The 18755-nt window shown below is 36.6% G+C and overlaps 1 protein-coding gene across 1 annotated transcript in view; it reads left to right on the top strand.

Annotated features, from left to right (window-relative positions):
* The first annotated feature begins 6542 nt into the window (after positions 1-6542).
* The window catches only part of POT1 (protection of telomeres 1), a 59828-nt gene continuing 47615 nt past the window's right edge, over positions 6543-18755 (top strand). The window contains exons 1-5 of the mRNA XM_031056911.1: positions 6543-6756; positions 7604-7687; positions 11065-11198; positions 15218-15290; positions 16622-16713. Coding sequence (XP_030912771.1) covers positions 11076-11198; positions 15218-15290; positions 16622-16713 — 288 coding nt within the window. The 5' untranslated portion in view covers positions 6543-6756; positions 7604-7687; positions 11065-11075. The remainder of the gene's footprint in view (positions 6757-7603; positions 7688-11064; positions 11199-15217; positions 15291-16621; positions 16714-18755) is intronic.

Raw genomic sequence — 18755 nt, 5'->3', positions numbered from 1 at the left:
GTATTAAATTAACTCCAATTCTAAGTTTCAAAGTAAGAAGTTCACTACATATTAAATTAACTCCAATTCTCATTTTCTCAGTGTATTTTGACTACAAACCTGGTGAGGTGAAGACAGGCTCTTTTGTTCACCACTACATTGTTAAACACAATTATTTCAGTTCATGATGGCATCTATAGATTTTCACAGTGAAGAAAGTGATGCCTGTGATAATAACCATAGTTAGACTTTCATTCTTGAAATGGAAGAACTTGAATCTTCCAGGTAAATTGGTTCATAAAGAATTCCATTTAAAGAATATTTTCTAAAGAAAAAAACCTCAGGTTTTAGTACATGTCATAGAAAATAAATTGCTTCAGTTATTGTAACAGAAGAAGAAACACTTTAATATTTTTCAAATAATACATAAATAACTTTTATAGAAATACTTCTGTTTATCTGCCCTCACACAATTGTGCCCTTTAATAAGCTCTTTCAATGAGTTTTTTGAAAATGTATTCCTGAATTCCTGTCCACTGTTGTCTGCAACTGATGCACATATAACCAAAATTCACATGCAATAAATGGATATATAAACAAATGCTCCAACATTAAAAGATTAAACACTCCAGTGATGCCACTTTGTTTTTAATTACCTTGTAGTTATAAATGTTCTGCTTTTCTCACAAAATATCTGAATACCTCCCTGGTTTTATTTCTGTGTTTCCAACAAATGAAAAGATCCAGTGCTTCTGGAGTGTAGGGGTTTCTTTTTGCTATCTTACTCCTGGGATATGCATCACACTGACACATCAACTCTTTGGGCAATTATATAAATTAGATTTTTTTTTTTTTGCAGAAACCTTCTTAGTCAGTGCAAGCTTATAACCATCAAGGAAAGAAGCACAAACCTCTATAGCTAGTCAGACAGCTGAGGCTTTAGAATAAAGAACAGTATTTCATCATTCTTAGAGATAGTATTTCAACCGAAATACAGAAAAACTTATATGCAAAGAGATAATGAATTTCCATTGTTGATTTCTACAGAAGGCTTTTGGGTAGATGCCTTAGTAGAAAATAAAATCCTATTGCTAAGAAAATTAGCTAAGAACACAACCACTGAGCAAACATATTTAATGTGTGTATTAGATTTAGAAAAGAAAAATATCTAATTTTAAACAAAGAAGCATACTTAATACCTGCAAACAGAAATCTAATCTGCAGTATCTGTGATGATTCAATAAATAGGAAACCTTTGGAGTCAATGAAAAGACTAACATTGAATTCAAACAGCTTTGTGTCAGCTTCCAAAATTCACACTAACTGTAATAACAGAATATATTCTCTTAGCATTTATCTTAATAATGCTCAAAACCCCAGTAAGTTTTGAAGTCTCCAGCTGGCACAAGAATCCTTTGCAAGAGGCTCCATGTATCACCTTCTTTTACTAGCAAACTTGGAGATTCTCAGATACACTTTAGAGCTGCTGAACTACAGAATTGCTGCAAGCAGATGTGTCTCCAGGATCACATTAGTGGAGACTTTCTTCATTTCCTTGCCTACATTTATCCTTTCCCATTTACTTTTCCTTATCTCCTAGATACAGAAGAAAAATGTCTCCTGCTCAAAATGAGTCTTTCTTCACCCAATAGTCCATTAGTGAGTTATTTAAAGCTGGCTTCTTCTGATCAAGGAGCCAGCCGTGAATCTGCTCAGTGATTGGGCTACTGAAATATCAGTAATAGTCTCTGAAAGTGTTCTGTGCTATCATATAACTTATACAAATGATAACCTATACAATTTGGTCTAATAAAAGATTTATCCTGCTCTGCAATTCTTGCTTCTTAAATTATCATAACATACCCATTAAATACTTATAAGCATATGCTCTATTTATTTTTACACCCATGTAAGATAAACCCATGTAAGTGAGCTTCAATCACACAGAATGCTAATATAAGACAAACAGCAAAGAATTACTTATTTTAGTACTTCATATATACTTATTTCAAACTACTCTAATTCTGGTCTCTGCATTTCAGATTTCCCAGCAGTTACAAAAAGTCAAGAATCTGATTGTTCTTTACAGAAGGAAAATCCTTTAAGTGCAGTACTTTGTAATGACAAGCACGCTATAGTAATATGATTTCTTATTGAGTGACTACACATTAACTATTTCTATACAGATGCAATTAATCAAAATGAATTCCTGAAAATCATCTAGAAATTCTTAAACATTCATACTGTAATAATAATTTCTGTGATTTTAATAAATCTGGATTTTTTACTTCTTTTAGCCTATCAGTTCTAGCAAGAAACACATAATTTCAGATGTTTTGCAAATGACCTCTGGCTGAATTTGGCTGGTATCCATTAAAGTTAAAGTAAAAACCAAGTGCTATCATCAAAGCAAAGCAAAGTTAAAGGAGTAGAAAGGGCTATATTTAGGCTGTGAAATGTCTAGTGCTGAACTTGGAAAAACATACCAAGGCAGCTGCTAGTGAAAATAGCCTGTATTCCTATAGGACAATTCTTTTGCTACTGTTTACTAAGATATCAGAGGAAAAGAAGATTGAAGAGATTGAAGAGACAGAATTTTCAATATTGCCTAAGGACCTGACTGACACTGCAACGTGTGTTTGGAAAGGCATTATTGGAAAACTTGCCCCGTTTTTTGGGTTTGGTTTTTTTTTAGGGGTTTTGGGGTTGTTTTTTTGTTCTTCTTTTATTTTTTAACCCTTGAACTCAAGTCTAGTTTCCAAAACCCTTATCCAGTTCTTGCCTTATTAAGAGAACAGTCTTCAGAAGCACCTGTTACTAGGTATTGATTTAATGTGTAAGACTCCTGTTCCTGAAAGCTTTGATTCAATGTCTTATGTTACATACAATTTTGATGGACAGGGGGACCTCTTGGTTTTCCTCAATTGAATGAAAAACTTTTATTATTTTCAGTGAGATCAGAACTTCAGTTGCATTTGGGGATTTCCAAGGATTCCTAAAGTGGTTAAGAGCATGTGTAACTTCCATGTGGATCCCATGCCAAAACATGGCTTCAAGAAATAACATTACCCTCTCATTTATTTATGGACTTACATTTTGTAGAGTAAGGGGTTTATTAAAAGCCACAAAGCAAACCAACATTAAGATCAGAATTATTATTCTGGTTTTCTTCCTCTGCTGAGGTACTATTTTATTATGATACATATAAATTGCAGCATATTTCAAGATTACTGCAAGTAGTATGAGAATACACACACTTACTGGAACATTAAAAACCACTTTCTGATGTAATTAATCTAACTTCTTATAAAATTTCTTGAATTAAAACTAGTAACTGAAGAAGAGGAAGGTAACTACCACAAAAAGTGAGGTTAAAATTAAAGAAAAACAGACTTCTGGCTAAATTTTTGGCAGACCCAGTTGTTTTGTTGACTCATAAAACTAGGGTATTCCTTTATCAAACTAAAATTTCTGCTTATATACAGCTTTTTCTCAGTTTTTCTCTTTTGATTATATACAGGATATAAAATAGGTTTAAGATTACTTATAGAATTAATTCAGTAGTAAATTTAGGAAAAGTAACTGGAAATAGAAGTAGCAAAAGAGGAGAGAAGCAAGACCAGATGATCAAGTAACCATTTAAATTACTCTGGAGTGCAACTTGATGTTTCCAAATTATTTTAATTTAATTCACCTATAAAGTATAAGCTTTCCATGATTTCACTTCACCATCATTTTAATTGCTAAAAAGATCTTTTACAGACGAGAAAACTAAATCTAAAAGAAAAAGCAAAATGCATCAGTGGATTAAAGCACAACTTCCTCACCATATTCTTTCAAATTATCAATTTTTTTACTGAATGACACAAGGCTCTAAAAATGTTTAATTCCAGAATTCATCCTTTACCACTTGATCAACTTGGTTTTGGCTATTGAATTTTTCTTATTGCTTTCTATATCGAAAACTATTATTTTCAAAATGTAGATTTAAAAATAGATGTCATAAAAGAAGACAGACAATATTCCACCAGAAATGCTCACTTGACAGAACTTAATAGCCTAAAGATAAGTTTGATCTCTCAAAATCTTTTGATGGAAACAAAGGATGTGGGCAAGTCACACTAATCTTCTCAGCCTATCTGCCATATCTGGCTCTTCAAATAGGAGATCATTAGTCCTCCATGTAGCCAGCTGTGCTTAAATTCCCAGCTCTGACTTAGCTCTCACTGTGGGCTGCTTTTATCATGCCTGTATAACAAGGTCTTAATAATATTTTTGTTCATAATCAAGCGTGGTACATCAATACCCAATGGAAGGTACAGGATTAAAATTTATTGAGAACTGTGATGATCAAAGAAAAGAAGCCTGTTCCAGAAAAGGTTGTCAATGATGAATACAAGTACAAAGCATAGATGTCCCTCCAGAGGCTTCCTGAACATGGATTGATCCAAGTTCCATTTTTTGAATTGGATTTGAATTCTAAGTGTAACTATAAAACACTCCAGAGACATAACTAAGAGTTCCAAAATAGGAGAAGGGTTGTGAAGGAAATTATTTGAAGGTAGAGAAAGGAGAAAATTGTTTCCAGTGGGACTTTTTTAAAATCACTAAGTGATGAGAAACAAGAAAAAGAAAGCTGTCCCAGATATTCAGGACTGCAGAGATGGGAAAGGAAAGAGCGAGAGCATAGACTGGCAGCAGACATATCTCTGAGGTACGGGAGACAGAAAGCTGAAGTCTCTAAAGGAGAATCATCACTGTTGCAATGCTGAGCCACAACTGCTGTAATTTTGAATTGGCAAGCACTGCAAATGGGATCTTGGCATGTGTCACTGGGATCTTGGCATGTGTCAACTTGCAGCATCCAAACACCCGCAAGCCTCAGGGAGCCGTGTCGCTGTCAGTGATGGATGCTGGTTTCCAAAGCCATTTAAACAACAGACGCCAGCAAGCAGCAGGGTGTTCCTTTCCCCCGTTGTTTTCAGCTTTCTGCAGGTGGCAGCTTTAAGTTTGCCTGAGCACGGCCGTGGCATCCAGGTTTTATCGGCTATCCCGAACCTCCCGTTCCCGGGGGCTGGGAACAGGCACTTCTCCAAGGCAGAGAATGGGGAGGGGCCGGGGGGGCCGGCACGGCTCCTGCAGGAGCGGTGTGGGAATCCTTAAAATCGGATAGTTTTGGGAAAGCTGCAAAAGGCAGGCCTCAGAGACAGCAGAACTGTGATTGGAGCTACGCAGTAGCCATGAGATAGGTCAGCAGAAAAATTATGTAAAATGTAGAAAAGTAAGGACAAATAGAACAATGGTCTGTATACTAACGTTTGTCTAGAATAACTCCCTAAGCTGTGGAAAAGTATATCATATATATATATATGTATATCATATATAGTGAGATATTAGGAAGTTTCCATATATTATAGCTTAATAATGGAGCTCTGCGCATTGTGTTTTAAGGCTTACAAGCAGGTATTGTATCCGAAATAAGGACCCATTGTTTTAATCGAAGGTACGTGTGCTTATAGTGGTTAGATAGAACTACTGTCAATGTGCTTTTGCTTGGTGTGATTGGGCAAAAAACTGTTAAAGTAACTTGTAACATTGAGTTCTTGGTCTGCTGCCTGGGATGTGAGCTGATGGTATCTTCCCATTGCCATAACCATGTAATGAGACTGGTGCTGGAAAACAGAACAGCTCAAGGCACGTTCCACAGCGGTCCCGTCCCGTTTGTGACTTGTACACAGCCCCCGGCCGGCGACAGAGGGGCTGCCGCGGCCCCGGGCCGGACAGCCGGGACACGGAGACACGGGGACAGCCGGGACACGGGGACAGCCGGGACACGGGGACAGCCCGGCCCCGGACAGCCGCGCTCTGCCGTCAGCGCTGTTCCCTCACCCGTGCCATCCTCCTGGAGAGGAATGGGACTACCATTCAAAAACAGTATGAAAAATTAAAGAAAAACAGGCTTCAGGGTAGATTTCTGTCAGACCCGATTGTTTTGTTGACACATAAAACTGGGGTATTCTTTTATCAAAATTCTGCGCTTTTTTCCCCCCTCTTTTGTTTATATACAGGACAGGGCATAAGAACCTCCAATTCTTCTAGGCTTAAGATTACTTTATAGAAAGAATCTAACAGTATTTTTTTAAGTAACTGGAAAAAGAAACAGCAAAAAAGTCAAGAGGAGATCAAGTAACCATTTAAATTAATCTGCAGTGCAAATTGATGTTCTCAAATTATTTTAATTAAATTCACCTATAATGTATAAGCTTTCCACGATTTCATTTCACCGTAGTTTTAATTGCTAAACAGATCTTTTACGGACACGAAAAAAAAAAAAAGAACAAGAAAAGAAAACAGAAGAGCATCACTGGGTTCAAGCCCGTCCCTGTTCCCTGCCCTGGCCCGGTCCCTGTTCCCATTCCCTGCCCTGGCCCGGTCCCTCTCCCTCTCCCTGTCCCAGTCCCTTCAGGACGGGTGTGCCCGGCGCCGCAGCTGCGCGTGCGCGCGCCTCCCGGGCATGCGCGATGCACGGCCGGAGCGTGGGGAGGGCGGAAGTGGCGCAGGCGGCGGCGAGGCGGGACAGGGACGGGGACTGTGACTGGGACTGCGATTTCGCTTGTGTCCCCGCGGCACACGGGGACCGGCGGGTCTGCGGGCCTGGCTTTGCTTCCCTCCGCCCCGCAGCTGCCCTGCACACCGGCTCTGCTCCGGGAACGCAGTCCCCGCACAGTGCTCCACGGCTTTGGGAGTTTCTTCCCGGGCACTGAGTAAACATTGTTGGTAATTGTGTTGGTGGGCTTGGTTCTAAAGGTCTCGGCTGCTTGTAGCTGGTGGATTGACTTTGTGAAGGATTAGTTGGTATCGTGTGAAGTGTGGGATCTGCAGGGTAGCGCTCTCCTCCCGAGGCCGCTGCTTTGCGGTGGGTTCAGTGCTGCTTTCTAGAGCTGAAGTACTGTTGAGATAATAATGGCTGTGTAAGAATCCCTTTTCCTCAGGTAATGTTTGATTGTAGTCTCTTTTGCACAATGTCAGATAAGTAAATTTTAATCTGAAATAAAGGAACTTTTGTTTGCTTAAGAAACCTAGTTGTATTCTAAGGAAACTAAGTATCACTTCGTTCTTAAGAGTAAGAACAGGCAAGGACATACTTCCCGTAAAAGATAAGTGCACTTCAGCAAGAGCAAGCTGAAGCCTTGCAGCTAAGGGACTAAGATGTGTCGTGACTGACATACTGACTTGATTTCTCCTATTTTAGTTAATCTGACATGTTTTCACCTCTTGAGAATTTTCAAGGAACTAATATATTATAAAATCAGACTTTTGAAAAAATTCTAGACAGACTACACACTTTGTTCACTGATGGTCTTCTTGATTTCCTTAAGGCTGCTGTATGACAGAAGCTTTGTTTTGTGATGCCCCGTTGGGTTTGTGGTAGTTCTGCACTGCCTATTCTGTTCATGTGGCAGATGTTCATTTTTATGACAAAGTATTACATAAAATATAGTGAGAATGTATGGCTGGTCTACAAAGGTGTGTGCTTCTATAATGAAGCATGACTTACTTAATAATCATTTTAACTTTGGACTATTAGCCTGAATATATTGCTGACTAGTATTTGTGTTTACAGGGGCTTCAGGTATCTACCACTGACTGACCACATAAATAAGATGCTGATGCTCTTGGCTATTCCTTCATTCTTCATGAGGCTTTGGTGAGGTTTCCTTCAGAAGTCCACATAGTCCCATGTTTTATTCTCTTCTGTTTCCCAAAAGGGACACTATTCTCTTCATGTAATTTTTGTGTATGGATGAAGTGTTTCTTGGTAGTAGAGAAAGGACTAAATTTCCTAGTAGGCAGTATGTCAAGGATAGGGTAGAGCAGCACATAAGAGTTAATACTGTAGCCATCCTCAGTGTTATATTTCACTTGAGTGGTGCATATTGCATTCTCTCTGGGGTGTTAAATTGTGGGTTACATCCTATATACAGTATATAGTCTACTCTAAACAGTCTACATCCTTTCATATAATTCTTTGTTAAAGTTGTGAAGCTCTCTGCTCACTCTCCAAATTTTCGTGACTTTAATTACTGGAAGGCAAAAGGTATTTGTAGTTCACAGTCTTCTTTCTGCTCTGCATATGTGTTGTGTCTCACTTCTCTTCAAGGAGTGTCCCATGGTGCTGTCTGCCTTTCTTGCAGTCTCTGTTGGTTTTGTTTGGGGATTTTTTTCAATATCCTTCCCTATGTATAGCTCTGTTTACACCACTTGCGGGCTTCTTAGGCTCAAGTTGAAATTATTCCTGTCAGGCTTTGAGAGCAGCCAAGGTATTTGAGAGACTTAATTGCACTGAGTTTCTCTCCAGAAGAGTTGGGAACACCAAGGACGACACTAACAATATCTTCATGTGGATTTTGAAAGCCAATGCTCTATCAGTTTGTTTTGGAAAATTTACTTTCATAACTCTTAGAACTGGATACTCTTATCTTTGGTTTTTAATTGCTGGGAACAAGAATCTGAAAGCTTCAGAGATTAGCAGTTAAAACACATGACCTTAGTTTTATATATATAGGAGTTTAAGATCTGTAAAAACATTCCACTTGTTTTCTACTGGAATGTTATTTACAATGCTGTGTGTTGTTAAGACATCTTCATGGGAAAATAAAAAAAAACAAATAGAAAAACCTATTCTAAATTGCTCAAGTAGTGTAACAGATAGAAACAGGATTAAAAAATAGTTAATCTGTTATGTTGTATATCTCCTTGGCTCATTATACAGTTGCTGGGTGAAGATCAATATTGCTGATTAACTTTGAAGTTGACTCTTTGTAGGTGGAATAGATCAGCTTCTCAGTCTGCTAGAATAAAGTGGGAAGTAGATACTTTGAACTGAAAAGCTGTGTAAATCTTCCAGTTGCTCTTTTCACTAGAGACTTGAAATGCTGGTAAGCTAATGACAATGCTGTCGTGGTGTGTGTTTGAAAACATACAGATAAAAGCATTTTTTTAGCTTCATTTAGTAACATCTTACAGAAGTTCTAACTTCTAATACCTCACTAGTCAAAGCAGGAACAGCCTCTGCACCTTTGTAACAGGATTTTACTTCTGCTTCAGTTCAAGCAGAAATTGAAGGCTGTCTGGTGCTGTACTTCCCAGCTCTGTGCTGTCATAGGTTGACCCTGGCTGGAAGCCAGGTGCCTGCCAAAGCTGCTCTTATCGTTCCCCTCAGGAGGACAGGGAAGAGAAAATACAACTGAAAAGCTGAAGGTTGAGCCAGAGAGATCACTCACATGGAGAAAAGAGACTCAAAGTAATTTAACTTACTGGTCATCAAACCAAGGTAGGATAATGACAAATAAGAACAAGTCTTAAGATCTTTCCCCACCTCTCCCATTTTCTGGGCGCAGCTCCACTCCAATTTCTCTACCCTGAGCAGTGCAGGGGACAGAGGATGGGGATTGTGGTCAGTTCATAATGCTTCATTTCTGCATGCTTCCTCCTCATGTAAATTGGAAATAGGAAAAAAACAAAAGCTAGTCACTCTATATGTGCCATTGCAGCTGAGACATCCTCAAAGCAAAATATTTTATTGATATGTCGTGAGTGACTGTGATTTCTTGCTTATATCTGTTAGACAAGAATAACAGCACTGGGGAATTTGCTATAAATAGGGAAGGAGAAAGAAGGGTTGCTCACAACAAGAGAAATAGTTATGAGTTATTAGTGAAGTCTGATATCTTTGGATTCTGGAGTAACAATAAAGTGGATTTTTGATTTTTCTGGAGAATAAGGTACTTTTTAAAAGAATGTGTATAATTTTGCTCTCTGCACATGTATGTGTTGACTTATGATTCACTGGTCTTTCCATTTTGCAATGGTTTCCCAATTCCATTTAATTATAACTGAATATTTTGTAGGAATTCAGTCTGCATAGCACTGCAAAAGCTCTTCTGAACTGTAATTTAAATGTAGTTTAAGCTTTTACTGAGTAGATTACCAAGTTTTTGTGTCCATTCAAAACTATAGGAAATACTTTCCTGTTCTTTACTATCGTATAAAAATTGCTAAAACTGTTGGAAATTAGGGCTGTGGCTATAATACTGCCATCTGGATTTTCAGAATAAATAGAAATTGGTTTTTGCTTAGTTTATTGAAACTTACTGCAAACAGAAGATTGATAATGTTGCCGCTTTTTTTAGATACCCACTTGAAATAAAAATTATACTGCAAAGACGAAGATACCCCCAGAAGAAATGAGATGACAATGTAATGAGAAAATACAGCAATAGCTACTTATTGCTAGATCACTTTTTTCTATTTCTCTTATGTGTAACTTCACTGCAATAGACTACTCTTCCTCTCCCCTATTCTCATCATTATAACACTGTCACTAGTAATTTATTTCATTGACTTTTGTTACAGTGAGGGCAGACCATAGATGACACAGTCATACATTTCTTACCTTGTTCCAAGTGCCTTCATGCTTAGCATCTGTAGATACCATTCTTATTATCTTTATTATTTTTTCTTTACTTGATTCATTGATGAATTTTTTTCAATCTGTACATAAGCACCTGTTGTTCATTGTAAGTTAAAATGAAAAATGTTTTAATTTCTTGCAGTCAGATTTTCTTATAGGGAAAAAACAATATGGGCTGCTTGTCCATGACCTTGTGCTAGGGAAGGAGTCATTCAAAGTCTTGCGTGGTTTTTATCTGTATTTCTGTAAATAAAATATTATATCTGTACATAAAATATTAACACTGTTTACATTACCCTTTGCATTTATATGTATTTCTATTTATTTATATGTAAAGTAATATTTTATTGCCATATACGATGTTTTGGAATGTTTGAAAAATCGAGTAGTTTGAATGGTTGTCTATTGCCAAGGAAATGTTACTTTCTTCTTGCTGTGTATGGTACTAAGAGATGAGGCTGATCCCTCTGAAAATTCTTAGTTTTACATCATTAAACTCTCTTGTTATGAAATAGGTAAATATTCCCCTTCCAAGTAAGATGCAACTTCTAGTAACTCTTAATTTGAACAAAATGAGGATCATCAGGACTCTTTTCATTATTTTTGTTTAGATAAAGCAGCTATGCCTGTTCAATTGCTGAAGATCATTGAAGGACAATCTGAGACTCCACTACCAAGCCATTTGCAGAGGGAGGATTTAAAACATTTGCAAGAAGGGTGTGATTATACCAACAAATACATTCAGGTAAACTGACCACTAAAAAAATTTTGCCTTGCTTTGAAATAGCTCCTGTTACATTAGCAAGGTGCTTTTGTATTCCATCTCACTTGGTGACATTCTGCAACTGTGTGTCCTGGTGTTCATCTGTTGCATATCTTTAAGCAGTGAAAAATTATGACCTTCTTGAACTTCATTGCATGTTGCTATTACCTTCATTGATTCACAGTCCTGTCCCTTTCTCTCATGTTGTCAGACTAAAATTTTGTAGGAGTTTCTCTTTTCAGAGTTTATAAGCTGTGGACCAATTTAAAAACACATTAATATGCAGAATGTTTTGCTGCAAATGGAGGGATTGCGGGAGGTTAAGTGGTATTTTGTTTAAAAGAAATAGTAATAAGCACCCCAGTCCTGTTAAAGATCAGATTTCAGAGTAACTAAAAAGCTTTCTAAAGTAGTTCTACTTTGGTATGAAATTATGCAATATCCAGTTTTATGAAAAGTGTTGTTTGTAGCAACTACCAGCATCAAGACGCAATTAGTCTTTTTTATCATTACAAAGTGTGCACTTATATTTGACAGTAATCCCAAATGTATTTCAGTTTGGAACTACAATCCTGCTATACTAATGAAATGTAGAAATAACCTTTTTCATGCCTAAAACAAGTATTCTCTGTAAAATGCAGCATCAATTCTTCAGTGTGGTCTTTTTCTATCCTGTTTGACTTTTTTTTGTCTGTGTCTCTGAGAATCATTTCCGTAATCTCTGATGCTTATGTATCAGGAAATCAGCATTAACCCAGGTTTTCTTTCAATCTATTAATTAAAAAAAGGGGGGGGGGAAATTAAAAAAATTTTTTTTTGTAGAAAACCTAACTTGCCTTGAATCCTTCAAAAAATGGCACAAACATTTTAAAAATATGAGCTGAACTGATCTGTTTTTCTGTATCAGAAAGAAACATTTTTGGTACCACAGCTGTATATTCTCAGTTCCAAATCTAGTGCTTATGTGACCCTGTGATTGAGTCCATTTATGAGAAGGAAGCTGGCAGAAGACCATCCATATTGCTGGAGAGAGGATAATTTTCTGCTGCTGTCACTCTGCACTGGATCATTGTGGTGTCAGATTGATGCTGGGACTGGTGCACTTTGGTATAGTGAAGGAGCAGAACTGCCCTGTTTGGAAGCAGGCAGCAGTTGAGTGGTGTAGGAGGTGATTTGATTGAGAATGATTCAGCCTCCCTCAGGTCCTGTAAAGGAACAAATGGAAATGTCAATAGCCACTGCTGCTAGCAAACAGGGTTTATTCCTCAGGGGGTAGTTTCCTGCCCCTGTTCACCTGCACAATACATAGACTTTCCTGCTTTGAAGAACTGTGTTGGCAAGCAGCCCTGACATGGAAGAACAGGGATTCTTGTTCAGAAGAAAGTGGTGAAGGAGACAAAAATGCATTATAAATTAGAAAATGTTTCTGCCAAAATATATGTTTCCATTTGGAAAGCAGAGCAATTACTACCAGACTATGATTTAAAGCATATATGCAGTGCTGTAGCTGATTCTGAAAGGGAAAGTGTGTAGAATGTCTTTCTCAGACTTCTGCTTTATGTTAAGAGAACTTCATGCTGCTGCTGACATGGATTAGTAGGTGGCTAAAACAGCTTGGCATAAACAGCACAACTGGAGAGCTGATAAAGCTGGTGCTAATGCACCATAAAATGTGAAGGAAAATCCAGTTCTGCAGGCTGAGCTTGAAGTGAACCTTAGAATGCGCTGATGTTAGATTATCGTAGCAGTGGCAAAAACAGCACAAGCAATGTTTGTACCTCCTCAGTCATCGTGTCTGTTAACTAAACATGATGTCTTCTCCTATTAGTTCATAATTCTCTGCATTTTGCTATGGCAAATCTGAACCAAACCTTAAAATCAGTTGCCAAATCAGCTGTAGAACCAAACTGAAGGAGCGAGTCCTTATAAGGAGGGAGACACATGCAGCAGAAGAATTGTACATGGTGGGTTTGAGAGTCTGTCTAATGGAATGTGGAATGTTGAGGGTTTTGGAAAAAGTTTCCTTCTGATCTCCATAAGCAGTGCAGAATTTGTGAGAGAAGAGCCAATTTGAGCAAGTTTTACAAAGGTGGGTTCTTTGGAGGTTTAGAGCTGAAGACTTTCAGGCATGTGGAGAAGGGAGTGGGGGGCAGTATGAGGAAATGGGTAGTAGCTGGGGAACAGAACTATGCCAACACCTCATAGGGTAGTGTAGGTGTTTGGGATACACAGGGAAGTGGAGGGGCCAGAACATTATAGCAAAGAATGTGGTCCCAGAATTTGAAAACTCTCTGGAAGATACTGGGATGTAAAAGGAAAAGAAAAAATAAAGATGCTTAAAAAGCAGCCACTCTCACATTAATAAGTTTCACTTTTAAATAGAGTGCTGGTGCAGATTGAAATTTCTTACTAAGAATAAAATACATATGTAAATGTTGAGTGTTCCTGAGGTGACTGTTTCATTGCAAAGACTTTATTACACGAAAAATTCTGTGGTCTTTTATTTACCTTGAATTTACAATTCAAGACAGTGTCAGCAAGAACAATTATGTGTATATATATATATATATGTGTATATGTGTGTGTATATATATGGTGACATTTTAAACAAAGCTGTAATTTTGAAAATAAGTGATTCTTGAAAATATATGTGTGTGTGTATGTGTGTGTATATGGTGACATTTTAAACAGAGCTGTAATTTTGAAAACAAGTGAGAAACCTTTCTGTTTTTAACAGCTAATTTCCTGCTTTTCACAGAGAAGGCTAATGAGTTTTGTTAAGGAGATTAAATTATCAAATTATTTTGGAAATCAACATTTGTAAATAATGTTGAGGATTTGTGGAGTGATTGTATTTCTTTATAAAACAGATAATAAAATCTTGTTGAATTTGATTTAGATTACTCCTCAGGTAGCATGTAGTAGGACAAATTTTACTCTGGAAGGCCTCTGGAGTAACAATTCCCTGCTGCATTTTATCTTGATTTGGCTTAAGAAGCATTTGCTAGCATTTAAGTCAAGCTTCCCACTGAATATGTGTACTGTAAAATCACTGTGATTTAGCTGACTGTCCTCTTAATGTTGCATTTATAGACATATTACCATACTCTCTTTTTACAAAAAACCTTTTAGTCTATTTTTGTGCTGTTTGTGTAGTTTTTAAAGCATTTTGCAGAGTCTATTTTCAATAATTTTATTTTTCTTAATTGAAATTTTTTGTTTTGTTTTATCGTTGAGAAGGTTACAGTGCTATATCTGCAATTCTGTGAAAGAATACACTTGACTGACATTTTTGGTACTGTTGATGATACCCTTGTTCTAACTAGATGTGTGGATTCCAAAGAGATGTTAATATCACTGAAGCTGAGGATTTTTGCTTCATTGTAACTCCAGCATTACAATAAAAAAGAGTATTTTGAATTAATTGTTAAATCATAGGATCTTTTAGAGCATTTGTATTATTGCCAAAGACTTAGGACATGACAGTTTCAAAACTTTGTATTTTTTTTCACAGAAGGTTTTTTTCTCCATATGTGTCTATTACATCTTGACTGAGATTTTGTTCTGATATTTATGTTGTAATCCTTTGCCAATATTTTTGGAGGAATTGCTATATCTCTTAAGATTTTGATCACTAACTCTTTAGATGCCTTTCCACTTTTGTGCTAAAACTCTAGTCTTTTTTGCTATTTTTGTAGCTAATAAAAGTTACCTGTATAGTTCCATAGCTACTGTTTTATTGTTTATCATCTTGTCAGTGGCATCTAAATAGTATTGACATGTAATACTTCCTTTGTTGTATTTCAAGAATGTTGCTTTTGATCACTGTCTATGGCAGTTGGTTTTTGGCTTTTTGTTAAGAATGTAAATGGCAATTTATGCTTGTTCCATAAATCCTGCCTTTTTTATCTTACACATGTTTCAGCTGTTATCAGTATTGCAGTAACGTAGAGGCATACAGTTTTAGTTCACAATATTTTATTTTATTTTTTGCTTTCTAGGGAATAGTTACTCTTTCCTACCCATTAACAAAACTCAGAGATGGAACAGACTTTTTCAAGATTGTTGTTCAAGGTACTTCATTTAAGTATACATTTTAAATTTGTGGTACTACATCAGTAGTTCCTGCTTTTGTACAGTGTTCAGTAGAATGTTAGCTTTAAAAGAATCTCTAAAACTTCATTTTCTTAAAAATAAAGTTTATCTTAAACTTATGCCAGGTAAGTTAATGGAACCAATGCAGTCTTTATATTTCAGTAGACTTCTTGTTACATAACTTTTTAAAAGACTGTCCTAGGAATGTATTAGCTATGTGTATAGCTTTAATAGTGTATTTTCAAACTGCTTATCATAAGAAGGACCAAGAGAATTGCACACATAATAGTTACCATGTAATATAAATAGCATATACTTTGTAAAGGCACCTTTAATGTAGGTCAGTATTTTGAATAGCAGCAAAATATTTGTGTTTCATTCTGTTTTAATTTAAGCATTTAAGAAAGGGAAATTTCACCCGACTATGCAAGTATTTGAATATCAGTAACTAGATTAGCACTTTGAAAGACCTGAATTGTTCACCATTATATGAAATGATATGAAAAATTAATATGTTCCTTTTAAGTCTTAAGTTTATCATCCCCTCCAGACAGGAAGGTGGAGGAGGTAATTTGTCAGGGGTCTGTTGGATTCAAGGAACTTTCCATTTCCTTCCATTTCATTCTCAGCTTATTCCTTACAGTGGCTAGAGAATCACGTGTCCCCTCTGAGCCTCCTGATTCCTGGGCAGCCAGCCTGGGGTGTGCAGCCCCTGCCTGCTGCTGCTGCCTGTGCCTGGTGTTAGCAGAGGTGAATGGAATTGTTGGGGCCTCAGTCAGTCTCCCTGCTGGCTCCAGGTTTCTCAAAGCGATGCTTAACCTCCCTGACTCTTGCTGATTTCAGTGACTCTTCAGGAGAGGAGAGTTCATGCACATTCTCCATAGAAACATAAGGTTGCACATCTAAATCATTGAAACAGTAAAAAGTAGAAAACTAAAAATAACAACATGATTTCTGCTTCAGTCTTCCTGGAATGCTATTAATTAATATTTCTATGACCTAGAATATCTTCAGTTTGTAATAGAGTCTACTATAGGGTCTATTGTTAGTCTAACACTATACATTGAATTACCCAAGTGGAAATCTTTTTCATTTCTGTTTGATTGTACATTGGTGTACAACAGGCTCATTTTAATCCTCTTATGAAGAATGTACTGAGCAATATACCTGCAGTTAGCACATTTCCTGTTTGTACATTAATTGAAAAATGTTAGAGTGTAGATCAGCTTGTTTTGTAAATCTGTTTCCACTGCTGTTGTGTTTTGGAGAAGGTATAGTGATTGGAATCACTTTTGCTTTTTTCCCTCCAGATTCGGATAACTTGTGTTCCCAGATCAACAGCATCAATGTTTTCATGTATGGAAAAATGGCAGAGGATTGTGCAAAAATTATACGCCATGGGGTAAAAAACCACCAAAACATATATACATATAAATTCTTGGTTTAGGAATTGTTTTTCACAGATGTATGTCAACTTCTTCTTTTATCTTGGTCTACCTATCCCTAAAATTGGAAATAGTCTGTTCAGTCCCTTCAAATCTATAGTGTTTGTGTATGTAAATTCTTTCTTACACTAATATTGAAAAAAAGAAATTATTTTTATCAGTGCTGTTTACCTAGCAAGCAAAGGATCATGAATATGGATAATAGAGAAGTCACCCTTTTATATTCATATTTTGAATGTTTTGCTATTCGATAAGATATATTTTATAATTAAATTCACTTAAAAGACAGTTACACTAAAATATTTAAAAAAAAATTCAAAACTGGGCATACAGGGTTTTTTTAATTGACTTGGTGCTGATGTCTTGCTTTGTCAGAGATAATAGTTTAGTTTGATTAGCTCCAGGTAAAAGACTTAGATAAGGCAGCCTGTGAGTTTGTTTACCACTAAAGAAGGAAAACAAGATAAAAACAATTACCTCAGTCTTTTTATAAGACTGCCTATCAGTTTACTGACATTTCAATATTAGACAAATATGAAATTAAATTTAGAATGTGAAATATTACAAGCTCATGTTAGTGCTTTTTCATTTGTGATATGAATTCACACTAAATCATAGAATAGTTTGGGCTGGAAGGCCCCTTTAAAGATCAGCCAGTTACAACCCTCCTGTCATAGGGAGGGAGATACGGGCAGGGACATATTTCAGCTCATTAGATTGCTCCAAAGCCCTATCCAAGCTTACTTTGAACACTTCCAGTGATGGGGCATCCACAACTTCTCTGGGCAAATTACAGTCTTTATATAGATTTCTCCATTCCATGTAATTTTCAATCTTAATGGGGAAGCCAGGGTGGAAAGTTCCTGAACTAATTTGCTAAATATGTAAGCTGCTGAATCTTTTTAAATTCAATGAACAAATCAGTTTTGTCTTGATAAAAATACAAACGTTGAACAGGGCACTGAGCAGCAATTAGAAGATAAAAAGATCACTACTAAAGAGCTGGATAGGAAGCTACAACCCACAGGCAACGACCCTTAGACAGCCAAGGTGTGCTAGAACTTCAGTTTGTTCTTCCCCAGTGAACTGAACCATCATGGTGCTTCCCTCATGTCTCAAATGAGATTTTAATTTTGGAAGAATATGACTATAAGGAAACAATGATTTCCAAAGCTAGCAGAGTTTGGAAAAAAGCTCAATTTTTTAGCCATTAAAGAATTACTTCAGTAAGGTCCAGAAGGTAGTGTTTATTTGCTGTATACCATTTCAGATTTTAGTATTTTTTAATTTCCATATCGTATCTTCCTAAAGTTCAGTACTGTAAGAACTTTAGCTAAAGTAGCCAGGGGGAGGAGTTGGCGATTTCTAAAAAAATGTGAGCGACCATGTTGTCTCCTGAGAGTCTTCTTGATCTGTAATAGAATAACCATCAGGAAAAATATTGTATTTCCTGTATTTCACACTTTCTGAATGAGGGAAATACAATTTATTTTTGCCATTTAAAAATGTTGTTTGAATCTCATAATTTATTTATGCAATATACTTCTGTTGACATCAAAATCCACCAATTTAAGTAAATAGCTTTGATTCCCAAGGCAATTACAAGATCTTCGTAGCTAAAGATTAAATGGAAACTAATCTATTTTGAAAACTAGTATAACATTAAATTTCAAAGCAGCATACAAATATTAGGAAAATTTTTTTGCATGTTTAGAAACTGCAAGTCACAACCTGTCAAAGTTGACTGTGAATTTGTAAAAAATCTGAGAATATATCTGTTCTTTCTGCCTGTAGAACTACATTTTGAGGTTAATGCTGTCTTTTTCTCGTGGAAAATGCACAGTCCTTTCACAGTTTGAGAGGAGGTTTGTTTCGGTTTTTTTTTAATGAGGTGCTACGGATGGCATATATATTACGTGAGAGTAATCACTAGCGACCTAATACTACTCCAAAAATTTTTACTTCTTACCAGCTTGTTAAAAGGCTGAGTCTCTGTAAT

This window comes from Geospiza fortis, unplaced genomic scaffold (genome assembly GCF_000277835.1).
Source record: "Geospiza fortis unplaced genomic scaffold, GeoFor_1.0 scaffold195, whole genome shotgun sequence".
NCBI classification, from domain to species: Eukaryota; Metazoa; Chordata; class Aves; order Passeriformes; family Thraupidae; genus Geospiza; species Geospiza fortis.
The sequence above is the reverse complement of the archived record's forward strand: the minus strand, read 5'-3'. Positions and strand labels throughout refer to the sequence as shown.